Genomic DNA, 19,209 nt, shown 5'->3' with positions numbered 1-19,209 from the left:
GATGAATCCAAGACACAGCTAGCTAGACTTATCTGTCCAATCTGAGGACTATGGTTACCTGGTCCTCAGATCTCGCAGGGAAATCAGAACAGCTAGCTGACGATATCCCGAAAAGCTGAGGACTATGGTTACTGGTCCTCAGGTCTCTGCAGGGTAAATCCAGACGCTAGCTAGACTATTCTGTCCAATGGAGGACTATGGTTACCTGGTCCTCAGATCTCGCAGGGTAATCCAGACGATAGCTAGACTATCTGTCCAATCTGAGGACTATGGTTACCTGGTCCTAGATCTCTGCAGGGTAAATCCAGACAGCTAGCTAGACTATCTGTCCAATCTGAGGACTATGGTTACCTGGTAGGGAAGCATTACAATGGAAAATAATATAGTAGCAGAGGGGGTGATTCTAGTCCTGACGTCTTGATCCTATTCGGACAGAGACAATGACATGCGGATCAAGGAAATGTGGTGTATAATTGTAGAAATGTGATGGAAAGGCTAGCAATATCGCGCATGTAAATACCCAAAACAGGTTGCAGCCGTTCATCTTTCAGCTCATAGCTTCTGCGACTTTTTATTGTACAATCGCTGTCAATCAAAGAGAGATGCAGCGCTTTCGACAGGTTTGTATGTTTTAGTTATCTAGTCATAGACCCTCAATCAGCACGCAGAAGCCCAGCGTCCAGGCCAGCCCACTCCTCCATGACCCCCCAGACCCAACACTGTGGGAAGAGATGTGTACACAACGAAAGGACTGTGTTTACAGAAGATCTATGAAGACTCTGTCTGCTTTGTGTACTCTGTGCTGTGCTTATTTTGCATTGTATTTATTTATTATAGATACCTGTGTGTGTAGGAAATGTGTGTTTGTGCTGAGCTGTGGATACTAAATAAAGGTTTTCTGTGTATCTACAGTAATCACTCCAGTCGCTCCAGCAGACCACAGTCTACAAATAGCTCCAGTCGGGGGGCCTTGGGTCCTTGAGGGGCACTTAGTCCATTCTCTACAACCCACACAAGGTCGGCAAAAAACGGCGGGACTATTGTTTGAGCGGAAAAGTTCTCGTTATCCTAACAGCAGAGCTGGGCATGACCTATAGCCAGCCTCCAAAACACTGGAGGAAGCAGCTGTGTAGAGCAGTCATCTCCTAAAAAGGGAACTGCACCTACGACATGAAAACACATGGCAATGTAGGTCATATAGTCAGGGTTCGATATAAGTAATGGTCGGGTATGTCGGGCAAGTTGATTGGACATTGTTTGGGCCAGTATGAGTCAGTTCCTTGTGATTGGATGCTACAGTACAAGTGCAACAACATCGAACGTCAATTAATGGAGTCCGCTTCCCAGCACATAGAGTCCAAACATGATGTAGAACCTTTAGTCGGGCTGCAGCAACTCAACCCGGCCAGCGTAAATTATGTTAGCAATCTGACTATAAATCGGGGAATCTCTGCATGTGTGCATGTGTGTGTCTGTCTTTGAAAATATCTCATGAAACCATTCATCCATTTACTTCACATGTGTTTCCTGGTTACTCTATGCATTGTGGTTTGGATCATATGAATGCGGGTAGTTGGGCCAGTTTGACTTGTGTTGGATATATTGATATTATAAAATGTGAATAAAATAAGGTTAACAAGTGTTGACAGAAGGACACCGTGTTGAGTAACAAAAAGCCGTGCGTAACCGCTGGTCAGCTTAAATCACTCCGACGACTATGGTTAGAGGAAACTCAACTAAAAAGCATTTGCTTCCCACTGGATATCAAACAAAGCCAGACACCTGGTAATATACGTGCTGTGAGTGTTGAATTCTAAAAGACAGAACAAAACATGCTCTCAGAGCTGACGGGCAAAGAGATGTAGTCTTTTCCTACTCTTTCTTGATATATGGGAAAGAAAATACAGGTGATCAGTTCAAAATATCAATTAGCAGAACCAGATCTGCTGGCTGCCCTTCGACTGCAGGGGAGCTCGGGGGGAGAGGAGAGAGTTCGGCACCGACGGCCAGGAACAGATTTTGGTCCATTGGCAGGTCCTACACAGACTTTGGTCATTAGCCTGGTCCTACTGGACTCTGTTCCATATTAAGGGACCACTATAGGTCTATATAAAAGACTTCAGATACAGTATTAGGGACACTAAGGTCTATATAAAAGAGACTTCAGATACAGTATTAGGGACCATCTAAGGTCTATATAAAGAGACTTCAGATACAGTATAGGGACCACTAAGGTCTATATAAAGAGACTTCAGATACAGATATAGGGCACACTAAGGTCTATATAAAAGACTTCAGATACAGTATGGGACCACTAAGGTCTATATAAAAGAGACTTCAGATACAGTATTAGGGACCACTAACGGTCTAGTAAAAGGATCTTCGAAGATATGTAGTATGTTGGGATGACCCCACTAACGGTCTCATTATATAATGACTAGGAACTTCAGAAGTACAGTAATAGGGACCATAAGGTCTAGGATTATAACAATGAGACCGTCAGACTACGAAGTATTGAGGTATATGTTTTTGACTACTTTGATTGTAAATCAGTGGTGCTGTTATAAAAGTGGACTCACGTTGAAAGATTTGGCCATGACTATAGCTTAAGAGAGACCCTAAGGTTATTGATCTAATACAGACGATCTTCAGATACATGATGTGAGTAGGGACCGACTAAGGTCATATAAATAGAGAAGTTCAGCAGAGACTTCAGATCCAGTATTAGGGGACCACTAGGGTCTATATTAAGAGACTTCAGATCCAGTATTAGGGGACCACTAAGGTCTATATTAAGAGACTTCAGATCCAGTATTAGGGGACCACTAGGGTCTATATAAAAGACCTTGGGACCTTTAATATAAAAAAGTTGCACATTATAGCTTTAAACCAAAATAGGCCTAGACAATATGGATTTATGACAGTCATGGACATTGGGAGTTTACAAAGAGTCAGTGAAGGCAGCAGCGTTGTAGCCTTGACCCTGAACGCCTCACGCTGGCCTTTCACCTCAAATAGAACAAGCACTACCGTAGAATAACTGGGAATTATTAGAGTACAAATCCAACTAAACTGCCTGACTCATATTTATAGATGCAAAACAGCATTTTGTTTGTTCTTTGAGGAATCATTAACAATGTATATTAAGAAATGTAGAACAAACAAGGTTTTTTTTCCCTCTCTTTTTGGATATATGCAATACATATCCAGTCACTGAGAGACAGACAATAGGCTACAGTTAGCTTATTGACAATTATTGTAGTTTTTGTAAGACAGAGCAAGAACTGTTAACTCATCTTTTTTATGGTTGTTCATTTGTATTACATTCTGGAAAAGTTTTGAAATGTATATTGTGTCTAAAACAACACCTGCAATCCCACTTGAAGGGACACATTGTTACATATTTTGAATGTAAAGATAGAAATGTATCAAATGTGTCAAATAAGTATATTTATAACTATATCTGATACATAGTCCAAACTATTTAATTAAAATATGTGTTGTCACTATCATTAACGAGGTTGGAAGTCTGTCACATTTTTATTTATATATGTAGGCCTATTTTTAGTTTTGCTTTCTTCATGGATTTGTTTATAGGCCTATTGTATTTTTTCTTGGTCTCATCTTATACAAGTTGCAATTATTTTTCTCTATAATCTTGTGTTATGAGCTGCGATGATTGAATGTTTGTAAAAGGATTTCTAAAAAAGAAAATAGATATGCTTTTATTAAATATCTGCAATAAGAAGAACAGAAGTTAGCCCACTGGTCTGACGGGAGACTGATGTGGTTGTCAAGGCGACTGCTAACGTGGAGGGAGCGAAGCTATTAGGAAGCTAGGCGACTTTAGCATTGGTCCGTGTTACGACCCACTGACGTGTCAGGAAGCCCCAATTCATCTGTCAAATTCTTATTATAAATGCACCAACGAGGTCGAAGTTTTATGACAGCGTTTCCTGTCGTGGTGGATAGCTAAGGTTAGCATTGCTAACGTAAACAGGACACGGAGAAGCCACTTAGACGGGGATGAGGGAGCTCTATAGCCTAGCCTACTATTAGCCTACTATTAGCTTACTATTAGCCTACTATTAGCTTACTATTAGCCTACTATATGTCTACGGCTGCGGCTGCATGTCGTCACATAACGGCTAACGGGACTCATGTAGCCTGACTATAGACAGTAATAGCCTGACTGGCTGACAGCTAGCATTAGCATACCTTGGCGTTGCATTCGGTGACAGTCGGGCACGTTTGTCAGTCACGTGACATATTGTAAAGCGGTGTTTACTAATAAGGAGAATGTCACCCTGGATGTTGGAGCGGAAAGTTGCCTCGTAGCTCCAGCCGTGTATGACACATGTTACGAATAGACCCATGCAGCTGCTGTTATCATAACGCTTTAGTTTGACCATATTTGATTGAAGGGTTTTCATATGAAATCACTCCGTATTGGCTCATGATTTCATTTGCACATGTAGTTTTTTCTATTGTATGGAGGACGGGGACGCAGGGCTACGGCAGCCAACAGCTGACTGGACGTTAGCACCAAGCTGCGGCTGCTCCTGTCATGCATTTCAGTCCAAATGGAGACAAAGCTGCAGCGGAGACAATGCAGTGGTGGAACCGAGATGGGATCTTTAAAATAAAATAAGAGACGGATCTGCTTCCAGCGACCCATCCCCCTCCGATTCTCCCCTCTCCTGTCTCCGTTTCACTATAAACCTTCCATTGCATTCCATGCATTTTGGAGACAGCACCCCCCCCTCCCAGATGACACTCCGCTGTCTACCTGAGCCTGGCTGCTGGCCGTGCAGCATTGTTCCGCACACCGATGCGCCCTCGGAGCACACGGTGCCCGGGCTCTGCTTACCTTGCCTTGGCCGATCTGTCGTAACTCCATCCCGCTCCAGCCCCGAGATCCCCGAAGCCTGCAGCGGTGTAATTCCTCTCCATGGAAGAAAGGACTGGGTGAAGATGGACAGATAGTGAGGGGGAGGGGAGGGAGGAATGTCTTCCCTTCTCTGCGCTCGCTTCTGTTTATTTCTCCGCTTGACGAGTCTGTAGAATGGGAGGAATAGATGGAGGAGAAGGCGCGCTGGGGGGGGGGGGGGGGGGGTGACACTACAGGCACAGTCTCCTCCCTCCACTCCTCTGCCCATATATCTCCCTGTCTATTGTCTGCTGTGTGGCTGATGGGCCGCAGGACAGATGCTCCGCGTTCTTCAGCAGCTTGAAGAAGCGAAGCTGGTCTCACGTTGGAGCCGCTGCTCAGTTCAGCACCGCACAGCCACTTTCACTCTTTTTGTTCACAAGACGCCATTTTTAAGAGGAATGACTGGGCTGGCGTTCATCCTCTCTCCTTCTCCTCCCTCACTCACACACACACACACACACAGACACAGTTTGCATGCACAGCGGCGCAGTGTGCAGCTGTATTTCTGCTGCTGTGATACAGTTGCAACATGTGAAGGATGATGAGCTGACAACCCCCCACCCCCCCCCCCCCCCCCTTGCTTCACTGTCTATCTGACACATGTAGACGTCTCTACTGGCTTGACAAGTTAGGATGCATTAAAAGACTGGAGGCATGTGTAATTGTTATGACATTTATTGTATAAAACATGTCTGTTTTCATGTTTTCATGAAGAACACATATTCTCTATAAATGGATTATTTTGCTGCCGCCTTGCAAACACAACAGATTGTCTAGGCTACAGCGCAACCAGAGAAATGAACTGGAGATCATTATCATGTGGCAATATGCAGATTCTACTGTCAACGGTTTCCATTCTAAAATTGTGTCATAACTTCACTAATAAATACAATTTATCAAAAACATGCAATATTCCAAAGTACATTCAACCCATCACCAGAATAGAGAGGCCCTGCAGCCTCTCATTGGTCGTCTGCAGGAACAGCGGCTACTGATGGAGCACCCCTGTGGGCAAAGGGAGGAAAGGTCTTTGTGAGGGTTCTGGTACCCAGCAGCCTGCCATGTGGACTGGGAACTACTGGGCTGAAAGATCTCAAAAGGATCTCATTACACGGTGTGCTGGGGCGCTGTGAGATGATGGGGAGGAACGGAGCTACTGTATCCAGGTCTACATATTTGTTGGTATTAACTGGTAATGAAATGCATTTTTACAGATGTAGATTAGTTTTGGTATACTATTTTGGCAGGTGGCTAACTGGCCACAGACACTGGTCTGGATCCATTGGGCACACTCACCTGAATAGGAGGCGGGGGGGCGTCGTGCCTGCCGGGAGCGGTTCAGAGCCTCGTTGTAGCTGGGCAGGGGTGGGGCGATGATCCCAGCCAGGGCACGCTCTCGGGGTGGAAGCCCGTCTGCTGCCATCCTCACCGGAGCCTGCAAACCACAGACAGGGGGGGGGGGGGGTTGAGTCCTACTTTAGATATGGGGTTCACTACATGCAGGTGTGAGAGCGCTGTGGCTCGGGGGGGGGGGGTTCTCTACTGTCTCTGGGTTAGACTCAGTGGTACTGGAATGATCCCTGATAATGTTTGGTGTCTTTTTAATCCAGTCAGGCATCCTCCACAGACACACAGTAAAGAGATATATCTGATATGATTGATAGATATGAATATTGAATGAATTGATGAATGTTTCAATACACGCGTTGAATAGGTGCATGGACGATTACACTAGAGTAATAAGTAAGTCAGGTAATTTGTTTTTAAGTTTCTCAAATGTAAAATAATTATCTAAAGCCTCTTTCTGACCAACTGGTTACAGGAACGTAGTTCTAGGATCAGTCCAGTTCTGAACAGTTCTACTGACTACTCTCCCCCAAAACCAGATTTTCTATTGGCATTCACACAGGCCAAGTTGCCATGGGAACTGGGCTGTTATTATAACCACCACTATGTGGAAAAGGGAAAGACCCGGCTCTGAAGTAGGAGCTGAAAGAGTTCCAGGACCTGTGGTCAGAGGAACCTAATAATCCTCAAATTGGTCCAGTCGGAACCCAAGAAAAAAAGGGTTCTAGGAACGTTATGTTATGGGAAATTTATGTTATAGGAACATTATGGTAAAGGATGCTGATAGCCAGGCTCTCAGTGACTAGCTGTTAGCCAATCAGAGTCAAGCAGCTTAACTGGTTGAATATTAATGAGAACTGGCCCAAATGGAGCTGAGTCTTCTTGCCGGCTTTCTATGCCACGCCAGAATGGCTGGAAACAAGGTAACCACGGTAACCAAGTTGCAGAGTCCATGGTAGGACTTTAGATATTACCACAAAGTCATGAAATACGTGTGGCAGGGCACCTTTAAGATGGAGACCCCAGGGACTCTGAGCCACTTCCCTGTTAAGGTGCCATTTGTTTCCACAGGACCTTCTTCACTGGGTCTTCTAGTTGGGGGGGGGGGGGACTGAAGCCCTTAACTGTACATACCGTATGTGATGCCCAGCTGCGTGAACATGGTGTTGCTGGAAGGAAGGCCTGCTTTTCTTCCACACCCCTAAGTGTTTCTGTGTGCGTGTGGACTTACCGGGCTCTCCTGGGTCCGCCTTTGTTCTTGGCTTTGTAGCAGTAGACCCCCAGCACAGCGACAATGACCCCGGTCACCACGACAGCCAGGAGCCCCGCCACCAGCCCGGTCACATCCAGTCCGTGTATGGACTCTTCAAAGACAGACATCATGAATACTAAACCTTTCAACACACCTTCACACAGCACCTGGTTCCAAAGTTATTCCAAATGGGTAAAGACCCCCTCAAGACTATATTCTGCTGAATGAACCTAATACCAAGGCCTGTAGACTACAATGATGGATCTAATCAATATTCATCTTTTAAAACATTACCTTGATTGTTGGTATAGGTGCTCCAAAATGCTTCCTAAAATACAAGCAAAATAAGATTTAATGGAGTAGTGTTATTAAATTAGAAGAAAGTTAACATTAAGCAGATCTCACTGGATCTGTCAGAGCCCTAAAGGTAGGATATGTAATACTGACAGTTACTATTTAAATAGTTACTGCAGTACAAATTCAAAATACTGAAAAGAGTCGTTGTAAAATTACTGCAAGGACTGCTAAAACATTATGACCTCGGGATTGGGTTGGTCGCTGGTTCAAATCCCACTACGGTCCAAACTACTGATGGAGTACTTTGATGGAGAACTGGAGAGATGGCAGTTCACCACCTGGGCGTTCCAGGTTTTGAGCAAGGCACCGTACCCCCCATCCCCCATCCCCCATCCCCCCATCCAGCACTGACACTCTGACATCTATTTGTGGATGTGTGTGTCATTTCTAACAAAACAGAGTGTACATTGTAAGTGTACTGTAAATAAACAGTATAAATTATAAATGTGAGTACACTAGGGCTCCGTCCTTAGGGAGTTGGGTTGGGAACCGGAGGGTCGCTGGTTCAAGTCCCCCATTTGGATTTCTGACTAATGTTCGGGTGATGTCAGCACAGCGTCAGTGTGTGTTAGGCTTGATTTAAAGCCCGTGTGAGACAGAGACTGGCAGCGGCGTTACCGTCTTGGCGTCGTCCTCGAACACCTCTCTGGCCTCCTCGTAGCTGCACTTCTCCTCCACACACTCCCGCTCCAGGTCGCCGGGCACCACCAACTCCAGGTCCCAGCTGTTGTAGAGCAGCGAGCGGGACAGGAAGGAGCTGGCTGACTGCCCGTCCACTAACACTGGCTCTCCTGCACACACACACACACACCACAGGGTCATGAACTACCCCGCTACAGAATACTACCGGGTGTGTATTAACCCTCATGTGTTCCTTGGGTCAAATCTGACCCGTTTTCAGTTTGTTTTTTTATCACAAAAGATGGGCCATCGAAATAAGATCTGAAAATGTCAAAATCAAAAACATCAAAAAAGCACCCACAACATTGATAAAGTGACAAAAATGTCAGAAAACTGATAATGTGGAAAAAAAGTGACCCAAACAGGGTTTTTTTCCCACTGGTATGCATTGTTTTGGCTCTGTACTCCAGAAAGTTGAAATTGAAACTGATTCTGACACATTATAATTTTGTTCAATATGCAAAAACAAGTCATGTCTGTAATGTACTGAGACTAATACATGTCTATTGTGTTCAAACTCAATGTGAGCATGTCTGTTATAGATATATGTCATATCAACATATGTCCTGATCAGTTATGTATGATCAGGTTAGTGTGAGGCCTGTACTACCAAATGCCAAAGAAGTGAGTCATGTAATGGCAGTTTTCCCTGGGGGAGTGGTGTGGGGCTGCCTGAGCTGAACGGAGCAGAGGTGGGCTTTACCTGGACCTAGTCTGTGGAGGACGGAGCACTGGGTCAGCTGCAGCAGGGACAGCATGGGAATCCACAGGGCTGACGCGGCTGCCATGGATGCAGAAACTACACAGGAAATGACAAAGAAGACTCTGTGGAAAGGAATCCAACACAGCTGGCCCGAGGCCTGAGTACACGACACTCACCTGGTGGCTGCACTCGGCTCGTCTGTCAAAGCGTCTCCAGGAGAAACAGAACTTATTCTCTTAGATTCTCAGAAACACGGAGGCCCCAACATTACTCAAACACACTTAACTTCCTCCTGTGTTTTGTGCTGAAACCGTCTGACCACTGAGGGTTGTGTTGTTTTCCCAGAGAAACGTCACATCCCAAACCTGTTGGGCAGCATACCAGCTGGGAGGGAGGATCCTCCAAACAAAAACCTGTCTGCCTGCCTGTCTCACTGTCTGCCCACTTGTTTATTCCACCGTTTGACAGAGTAACCTGAGTTTATTAGGTCTGCAGTACTCACGGCAAGAAGGTTCCGGGTTCAGAATGCGGGTCGTCCCGGGCCTTCCTCTGTGGAGGTTGTATGTTTTCCCGGGTTTCCTCCAGGGACTCTGGTTTCTTCCCACCATACATGTGTCCATGAGACCCACTAGGGTCTATATGAAAGCAGCATGTGATGGGACCTTTAAAGATTCTTGTCTATTGATGATGTAACAGACAGGGTTATAACTCCAAGGCTCAGTAGCGCCACACGGTGGTCCCTCCAAGGATCCACAGAGCACCATGTCATGGGACCTTCAAACATTTAAACATAGTCAGTACACAATGCAATCACCTCGAGCCTCCTCCCGTTCACTGTCTTCATTTTAAAAAGTCTCTGGCAGTAGATCATTGTTGCATATGATTTCATCTCTTCACTGCACCTGTTAAAAAACAATAACTCCTCTGGTTGGGATGCAGTGATATTTACCATTTGTTCTTGTAAGTTTCTATTGAAATACTTAATTGACAGTTGCCGGGGCTTCACCCCTGACTGTATTTTGAAAAGTTGTCTGACAAATATGAAATAGCCTATGTAAACACCCAAAATCATAAGTTGCCTTATTAAGCTGTGAGAGGTGTACATTTCAGAGAAATTAAAGCCTAATTGAATACAATTCCTAATTGACGTTACCGTGGCGTTTACAGTCAGGGTGTTCAGACCATAGACTGTATATTATTCATTATTAATAATATACAGTCTATGGTTAAGACTCAAACACACAGAGCTCTGAAGCTCTCTTTGTAAAAAATAAAGATGAGCAGAGGTGATGCGTTCCTGCTCCGTGTATTTCTGCCGTAGTTTTGGTTTTTGGTACAGACAATAAGTCCCTAAACAGTCTCATCCAGAGACCCAAATGGGGCTCGGAGTCTGTCCGGAAGTCTGAGAGACCAGGGACCCAAACGGGGCTCGGAGTCTTTCAGGAGGTCTGAGAGACCAGGGACCCAAATGGGGCTCGGAGTCTGTCCGGAGGTCAGAGAGACCAGGGACCCAAACGGGGCTCGGAGTCTTTCAGGAGGTCTGAGAGACCAGAGACCCAAACGGGGCTCAGAGTCTGTCAGGAGGTCTGTGTGACCAGAGACCCAAACGGGGCTCAGAGTCTGTCAGGAGGTCTGTGTGACCAGAGACCCAAACGGGGCTCAGAGTCTGTCAGGAGGTCTGTGTGACCAGAGACCCAAACGGGGCTCAGAGTCTGTCAGGAGGTCTGTGTGACCAGAGACCCAAACGGGCCTTGGAGTCTGTCCGGAGGTCTGGGATCTACTGGATCAGCAGAGCTATCAATGAATGCAAAGTAGAAGATGGTGCAGGTGGATTCTTTTCTGATATATAGCGACTGTATTATTGTAATATCACTTTATTTTTCTCAAACTATCTCCAAATCAGAGAGAACACAGACATATTTTGAATGTGCACAAAGTTTTGAACACAAGCATAAATCTTGCTCAAACATCTGAAATATTAAAGTCCAGGGGATTATTCCTAAATTAAGGGCACCCAGATAGCTCAATTGGTTGAGTGGGTGCCCATGTGCAGAGGCTCGCTCCTCGACGCAGCGGGCCCGGGTTCGGATCCGGCCTGTGGCCCCCTAGCTGCATGTCACCCCCCTCTCTCTCTCTCTCCCCCTTTCACATGTCTCAGTCTGGCTATCTAATAAAGGGAAAAAAACGAAAAAATAACTATAATATAAATTAAAAGGAATAATGTATCATTGAGGTGAATAAATGTCTTATGCACATTTATGGAGGTTACTTCAAACAAAATGCCTGAGCTACATGTGTGGATAAATAGTTGAAAGGAATACAGATACCTGACAGCCTAATCCCATCACATTTGTTTGACAGCTTTTTTCATAAAGTAATATTATAGCAGTCAAAAATGAATCAAAGGCTTCCTTCACACTGCCTACATAATCTCTGCCCTGGGGGCCCTGTAGCACGAAACCAGGATAACGGATTAAGGCCGGGATATTCACGTTATCCTGGAGAATTTAGCTTGGACTCGGTTGCACGAAACAGATTGAATTAAACCCAGCCAAGTAACCATGGAGATTTCTTCTTTGCGTAGCCTGGTCCAGGCAGGCTAACAGCGGGCTAAGATAATCCTGGAGTCTCATGTGTCAATCAGCTGCCGTCTGATCCCAAATAAACGTGTTTACCAGTTATTGCGTTGTCTTCGGCAGTGTTCTGCTTTTTTTTAAACATGCATTAGCCTACTTGTCTATTGTTGTAGTGAGTTGTTTAAACCTACTACAGCTGTTTAGATGTTAGGAATGGTTGCACTGGCACCCTGATGCGGAGTGGGACTTTTCCCGGGGGACGGTACTGTGCGAGGCTGCCTCGCGTGCGGCCGCTGCCCGGTGCCTGGTGCCTGTTGCCCGGTGGCCGGTGGCCCGCGTGCCGGTGGCTGTGCCCGGTGGCCGCCGCTGCCCGGTTGGCCGTCCGCCTGCCGGTGGCCGCTGCCGGTGGCCGCCGCTGCCCGTGGCCGCTGACAGTGGCCGCTGCCCGGTGGCCGTCCGCTGCCCGTGGCGCTGCCGGTAAGGCCCGGTGGCGGTGGCTGCTGCCGGATGGCTGCTGCCCGGTGGCAGCTGGCTATGCCTGCCCAGAGACTTGCGAGTTGTGTCAGTGTACATTCTCTCTGTAAAAGTAGAGATGCGCGCGCAGCGTCCGTTGTCTCAGCTCAGGTTTCTACAGGACGCGCCCGGAGATTAAGTGTGACGATATAATGTAGCGATATTCCAGATGATATTAATGTAGTGATATTCCCGATGATAATGGCAGACTGGTCAGAGACCAAACATCATGATTTCATTTTCTGTTGCTGTCCTTCTCTAGTAAAGGACAGTTTGTGTTACTCCTTAATAAGTGGGGCTAAGTTGTTTTGATTACCTTACATTGGTTTCATAACCTTCCTAATAAGTCTCCCATCACCGGTAAAAACGTGGTTATACAGCACGTATGTAGTGGAGTTATATTCATCACACTGGGAACACACCACAATGCTTCTTAATCTTTTTATTTGGTGCCGTCATTGTCAGAGAATAAACCATGATAGTTTACATATATGCTCACAGCGTTGTATTGAAGTATTTCTTTTTTTTCTAGTTGTTGTCCCTTTCTGATTGTCTGTATGAACATTAATTGACAAGAATAGATATGCTTATAGAGATTTGTGCATGGTTGTAAACAAGTTCTCACGTGTGGAATAGGGTTGAAATTAAGCCTAAAGTCCAGGGTCCATTCCCGAGGAACATTAGTTCCCTCTTCACTTTGAGGCAAAGTAGATATTTTTAAACCCACCACACATTCAGTCGGTCCGCTATGTTGGGCTTTTTCTCTCGTGTTGATAAGAAGCTATTTCCCTTTTTGCAATTCTTCCCTCCTCGTTATGTCCATTAGAGATGCTTATGGGTGAAACATATGGCGCATGGTCTTCATCTCGGATCAGTAAATTGTGATCGATAACGTGGTCTATTTGAGAAAGCCGTGAACGTGCACTTATCCCAGCTATCTACACCGGCTGGACATAGCTCACCTGTTATCCTGGTATCTCCACCTGGCTGGACTAGCTCCACCTTTCATCATGTTATCTCCACCGGCTGGACATAGCTCCACCTGTCATCTGGTTATCTCCATGGCTGGACATAGCTCCACTGTTCATCTCTGGTTATTTCCACCTGGCTGGACATAGCTCCACCTGTTCATCCTGGTTATCTCCACCTGGCGGACCTAGCTCCACTGTCATCATGGTTATCTCCACTGGTGGACATAGTCCACCTCGTTCATCCTGGTTACATCTCCACCTGCTGGTGGACATGCTCCACCTGTCATCCTGGCTCGGTAACGTGAACCGATTAAGCCGCGATGAGCAGGTCAACTAAGTCAAGCGCGTCTTCTTACACTAATCTGGATATCTTTATTCTACTTTCGTGCAACAGGCCCCTGGTCTCGTTTCATCAGATCCTCTTGGAATGAACAGCTGTTTCCGTGTGTCCTTGAACTAGACAACAGAGCTGTCAGGGCAACCAAAGCCATTGTGTCCAAATCTAATAATAATAATAATAATAATAAATCCTTTATTAGTCCCACAAGGGGAAATTGCAATTTCCCCTTGTTCTCTTAACTAGTTCTGTTTTGATAATATGGTGCTCACATGGTGCATTTGGAGGTTATAATAATAAGAACAATAATTATTATTATAATAAACTCTTTGACTCAGCAGTGGAGGTTTCTGTAAAATCCTCCAAACAGACTCAATTTGAAAAGTCACACAAGACACAAGAGAATAAAACGTTTGAGTAAATATTTTAATGAATTATAAAAGAGATTGACTTTCATTTGTTCAATATAAAATTAATGACGTGAATTGTAGGATGTAAGATAGATATACATGTTCTTTCTTATTAATATTAAAAAGTTAAAATAAAACTGCCCAAAGCACTCCGAGTGACAGATATGACGATGACGATGGATATTTGGCTGTACTGTGACAGGTCTTTGTCTCGGTGGGCCTAGTCCTGAGTGAATGGTTGCTTTCTCTCTCTCATGTATAAAGCAGAGGACGGTCCTCCCTGCTGGGTATGGACTCATGTCTGTCCCCCTCCCATAACAGAAGACACACCCACATGCTGGAGAGTTAGACTGCAGTCCAGAGTCCATATATGACCAAGGTGAGGCCTGTACCTGTGGACACCACTGCAGCCAGCTGTTAATGCTGTGCAGAGAGACTTAGGGCAAATAAGGTGATATGACGGGCAATACTAGAACATCACACACCGTCCAGACTCAAACAACACTTAATTCAACCACTGCAAGACTAAATACTTTAAAGTCAAGGCCCACTTATTAGCTTTTTTTTTTTTTGGTACTTTCAACCTCATAACACTTGTCATTGGTGAATAAAGCTTGCTCAGTTGTCATGGAGATGGCTCAGTTGTCATCAGCAAGAAAGTTCAGGTATTACTAATACAAATCTTTGAAACTAGTCCAGTATTGAGCGAGGACGCTCTGACTGGCAGCTGTGAACCGGGCTGTAATGTCACCCTACAGGACAGATGTTTCACATCAGTCAGCATCCACTAAAAGTTCTGTTGTTGCCGCTGGCAGGCTCAGATTATTATTCTAAGTGTGTGACAACATTATGGGATGTATCCCTACAGAGATAGACCTTTTAGTTAAAGAGTAAGATTATGTGGTTTAACATGAAACAGACAGAAAATCTCCATCACCAAACCCACCAGACTCCACCAATCACCACTCTGGTCTGGTTGGAATAAACTCTTAATTCACCCATTTACATGTGGAGATATGCTGCTCTATACACACTAAAAATAGTGATTATTTACATGGAGTCTGGTGGAGATATGCTGCTCTATACAGGCTAAAAGTAGTGATTATTTACATGGAGTCTGATGGAGATATGCTGCTCTATACACACTAAAAGTAGTGATTATTTACATGGAGTCTGGTGGAGATATGCTGCTCTATACACGCTAAAAGTAGTGATTATTTACATGGAGTCTGGTGGAGATATGCTGCTCTATACACACTAAAAGTAGTGATTATTTACATGGAGTCTGGTGGAGATATGCTGCTCTATACACACTAAAAGTAGTGATTATTTACATGGAGTCTGGTGGAGATGCGCTGCTCTATACACGCTAAAAGTAGTGATTATTTACATGGAGTCTGGTGGGTTTGGTGATGGTGTTTTTCGGGGCTGTTTCAGGTTAGACTAAAAGGATCTTACTCTATATGATAATCTGAGGTTGTCAGCGGCAAAAACCAAACTTTTAGTGGACGCTACCTGATGCTGAACATCTGTCCTGTAGGGAGACATTACAGCTTGGGAACTATGGTGAGAAGACAGGAGTGGTGCATTACATCATCATGACATCACATGTGACAGCTAAGGGCCAGACGCCTGGACAAGAGACTGAATGAGGACCAGAAACACATGGCCAGCTGACTGAGAGCATTCTTTAACAGCTCACCATCTCTTCCTACATGCGTCCACACTCCGGTCCCCACGTGATGACAACTGAACCTTCTCCAGTATCAGATGAAGACCATGACATGAAAGCGCTAGGGGAAGAGGAAGTGAACAAAGATTATTCTGTAATGGCTGTACTCAAGTTCAAAAATGATTTTTCATTGACTTTCTATGTGAAAAACATCCCTATAAATGTGGGTCGTGTTGGGGGGGGGGGGCAACAAAAGACAAAGGCCCCTAACGGTGCTGAGCTGAGCTAAAAAACTAAGTCTTGGAAATAATAGTTTGTGTTATTTCCCTAACACGGGCCAACAGTCAGTGATGATGTCACTGGTGACCTCATCTGGGCCAGCAGGGGGCGTGGTCTCCTTTCTAAACAGCAGTGTGTTCTACGCAGTGAGCGTATCTCGCTGGTGAACCCGAGCTGTGTTGAGTAACATCATCATCACTCACTGTCAGAAGAATTCTCACTTCCTGTTTCTCTGCTGCGACTCACACCTCCCCCCACCCCCCCCATCAGATCCTCGCATTCAAAGAAAATAACTGCTTCTTAAAAAAGTGCAAATAAAACCATTTGAAAAGAAAATGATGCATCGTATCTCTCTCTCTCTCACTCACACAGACACACACAGACACACACACAACTTTTTTGGACAAGCTGAAGAGGGCCGAGGCTTTGGTTTCCATGGTAACAGCGCTCAGAGGAGGACACACGGACAGCCGCCGCGCTTCTGTTTCCCCGAGTGGTGACTCTGAGGAGGAGGACTCTCTATCTCCTGGAATCGTCTGTGGATGAAGAAGAGCAGAAAGATGCTAAAGGGTTGCCCCTGGTTACACAGTCACCTGATTGACAGTTGACATCCCAAATATTGACTCATGCAGGTTTGATTAAGACGATTCTTGGTAGTGAGATGTATTTGAAAGATGGGGATAGCTTGGCTAATGTGCTACTGAACAGGTTAGCATTAGCATCAGGCTAGGGCTGTGCAATTAATCCCAATTGTGCAAAGTAAACTCTTATTTTGTCTTGTGTTCTGAATGAAAACCAAGTTGTTCAAACCCGAAAAGTATTAAAGGGAAATTTCACAGTTCTATCTATTCTTTCCATGCATCTACATAGGATGGAGGTAAGTGCAATGGCTCGAAAATCCATGTAATTCTACGACTCAAGGATTTTTTTTGGACTAGGTACCATGTTAGACAAGTTCCAGGATTTAGGAAGTGTACGTGTCTGTAGAAGTAACTGGAATAAGTGAGTTAGCACTCCTTTTAGTTGGTAGGGAGAGACTTTAAGCCCTGTCCCTCTGAGCCATCCGGTCCTGGGGCCTTGCTGGGTTTAATCTATGTTAATGTAGGAACATATTCTTGGACAGAGTTACACACTTAATACAGAAGTTTATCTGTTAATCCTACACTTCCCATGAACACTATGTCCTGGTGTAAAACAGAATGGTGTCGCGCGGCTTTGCAACTGATGTAACGTGATGAGCGTACAACGTGATGACAGGAAAGACAGAAGTCTTCGCTTTCCGCTGCAGAAATAACAACGCTCTAGCGCTCGGGGTTTTTCTCAGATCTATGGAAACACCTCTATGGGTTAAACACATAACTTGTTACTCCAACGTGCAAAATAAACCAGGACTGCACCTGATGATTTGCACTAGCTGCAAGAAGGCTTCATCCACGTTGTAGCGATTCTTGGCCGAGGCCTCCATGTAGTGGATCCGGTGTTCTCTGGTGAACGCCTGAGCCTCCTCCCTGGAGACCTGCAGACACAGCAAACAATCTCCAGCCTGGCCTTGTCATCCTGCTACCCTCCCCATTCACTTCAGGAGCATGTACATTGTACTGGGAGGAGGTTAGCCCCGATAAGAGATAAAAGCTAAAGACGACTATCTGAAAACCGTTAAATAAAGCAAAAAGCACCTGGGTACTGCTTGCTTCCATGCTTTTTTCAGTTTCATTTAGGATATCCATTATTACTTCAATAAAAAGCTGCATTTGATATATATTTACATCTTTTCTTTGTAGTCATTTGGTGCTGTGCTTCCAGGTCAAAGCTGTGTTTGAACCTCCTTTACTGTACTGTGAATGAGTAAATGAAATCCTCTGATTTGTCCCCACTGTTATTGACAACTAATGAAGTTCCTTGACTTTCTGGAGTATATCTGTCTGCCCTCCACTCTACTCCAGGAACCAGGAACAATGGGGACGCTAATGGAGCCCATGAAGATTACTAACCACTCGCTGCTGTTCCAGGTCCGCCTTGTTTCCAACCAGCACCATGGGGAAGTCGTCTCGGTCCTTCACTCTCAGGATCTGAGTGTGGAACTTCTGGACCTCGTGGTAGCTGTCAGGGGACACGCGCCAACAATGAGCCTCTACAGTATCAACACACCAGTACATCTGGACAATCAGCTCCACTCATCTCTTAGAACACAGCAGGAAGATGATGATCATCAGTGCAAATGGGCAACAGCTAGAGGAAATGCTAATGCATCAAATGTGGCTCCTAGATCCTTCACTTGATAGGCTCAGGGTATGTAACACATGTACAGTGTGTTTAAATGAATACAAAACCAATGCACGTGTACTGTATGCATTCAGGCAGACAGTAGAGAGAGAGAGAGAGAGTGTGTGTGTAGTAAAGTAGCATGCACCTGTAAAAGGTATCCATGATCTAACAACAGCTGGACACTGAGTGCTGATAACTCACTGCATTTCCTGTTCCTGTCACTATGTCAAAACTTGCTCTGGTGTATTGGGATTTCTTTAAACCAAGGCAGTAACAAGGCGGGACCGCTTGTTTTTGTCGGGGAAAGATTGTAAAGATCTACAAAGAATATGTGCAGGGCATATCCTCTCTAATTGGGACGTTTTGGGAGTGGTGGGGTTGCTGTGGAAGTCCACACAGGGATCCACTGGTGAGAGATAATGAGGTGTAACCATGTATCAGCTGATTTAAACAGCTCACGTTACTGTATTGTGTCAACAGTTAACTTCATTTAATATTGTAAGTGGCGTTTTCTTTAGAAGGATGCAAATGTTCCACTAGGACAAGTTCCTGCAGGGACTAGTTAGCAGAGCACCGTAGCTGCGTCCTGAGCTCAGCGCCGCCCAAGACGATTGTGATTGGTTGAAAGAAATGCCAACTATCCCTCCTATCCCAGAATGTATCTGTGGTGTGGCCAGTCCTTACTCCACAGCACTGTGGAGACAGAGCTGGACATGTGAGACTAGTGTTACATAGACAAACCATGACCAAGCACGTATGTATGCATGCACACACACAAACACACACTCCATTACCTGCCCCGGTCGTTGAGTGCGAACACCAATAAGAAGCCTTCTCCTGAGCGCATGTACTGCTCTCTCATCGCTCCAAACTCCTCCTGACCTGCTGTATCCAAAACTGAGACACACACACA

The 19,209-nt window shown here is 45.2% G+C and overlaps 3 protein-coding genes across 3 annotated transcripts in view; all 3 read right to left on the bottom strand.

Annotated features, from left to right (window-relative positions):
• prr12b (proline rich 12b) overlaps positions 1 to 5,368 on the bottom strand; it is a 40,221-nt gene extending 34,853 nt beyond the window's left edge. Inside the window, exon 1 of the mRNA XM_032537830.1 lies at positions 4,871 to 5,368. Coding sequence (XP_032393721.1) covers positions 4,871 to 4,953 — 83 coding nt within the window. The 5' untranslated portion in view covers positions 4,954 to 5,368. The remainder of the gene's footprint in view (positions 1 to 4,870) is intronic.
• Positions 5,369 to 5,640: 272 nt separating this feature from the next.
• Positions 5,641 to 9,667, bottom strand: prrg2 (proline rich Gla (G-carboxyglutamic acid) 2). Its single transcript, XM_032538356.1, is given in 7 exon segments — positions 5,641 to 5,938; positions 6,230 to 6,368; positions 7,508 to 7,644; positions 7,827 to 7,860; positions 8,508 to 8,680; positions 9,274 to 9,369; positions 9,450 to 9,667. Coding segments are annotated over 6 exon segments (585 nt in total). The 5' UTR covers positions 9,359 to 9,369; positions 9,450 to 9,667; the 3' UTR covers positions 5,641 to 5,921.
• A 6,527-nt stretch (positions 9,668 to 16,194) lies between these two features.
• The window catches only part of rras (RAS related), a 10,655-nt gene continuing 7,640 nt past the window's right edge, over positions 16,195 to 19,209 (bottom strand). The window contains exons 3-6 of the mRNA XM_032538355.1: positions 19,091 to 19,193; positions 18,023 to 18,131; positions 17,429 to 17,547; positions 16,195 to 16,567 (exon numbers count right to left, since the gene is read on the bottom strand). Of these exons, the coding sequence (XP_032394246.1) occupies positions 16,480 to 16,567; positions 17,429 to 17,547; positions 18,023 to 18,131; positions 19,091 to 19,193 (419 nt within the window). The 3' untranslated portion in view covers positions 16,195 to 16,479. The remainder of the gene's footprint in view (positions 16,568 to 17,428; positions 17,548 to 18,022; positions 18,132 to 19,090; positions 19,194 to 19,209) is intronic.

This window comes from Etheostoma spectabile, chromosome 15 (assembly GCF_008692095.1).
Source record: "Etheostoma spectabile isolate EspeVRDwgs_2016 chromosome 15, UIUC_Espe_1.0, whole genome shotgun sequence".
Classification (NCBI taxonomy): Eukaryota; Metazoa; Chordata; class Actinopteri; order Perciformes; family Percidae; genus Etheostoma; species Etheostoma spectabile.
This window is presented reverse-complemented; position numbering and strand designations above follow the sequence as displayed.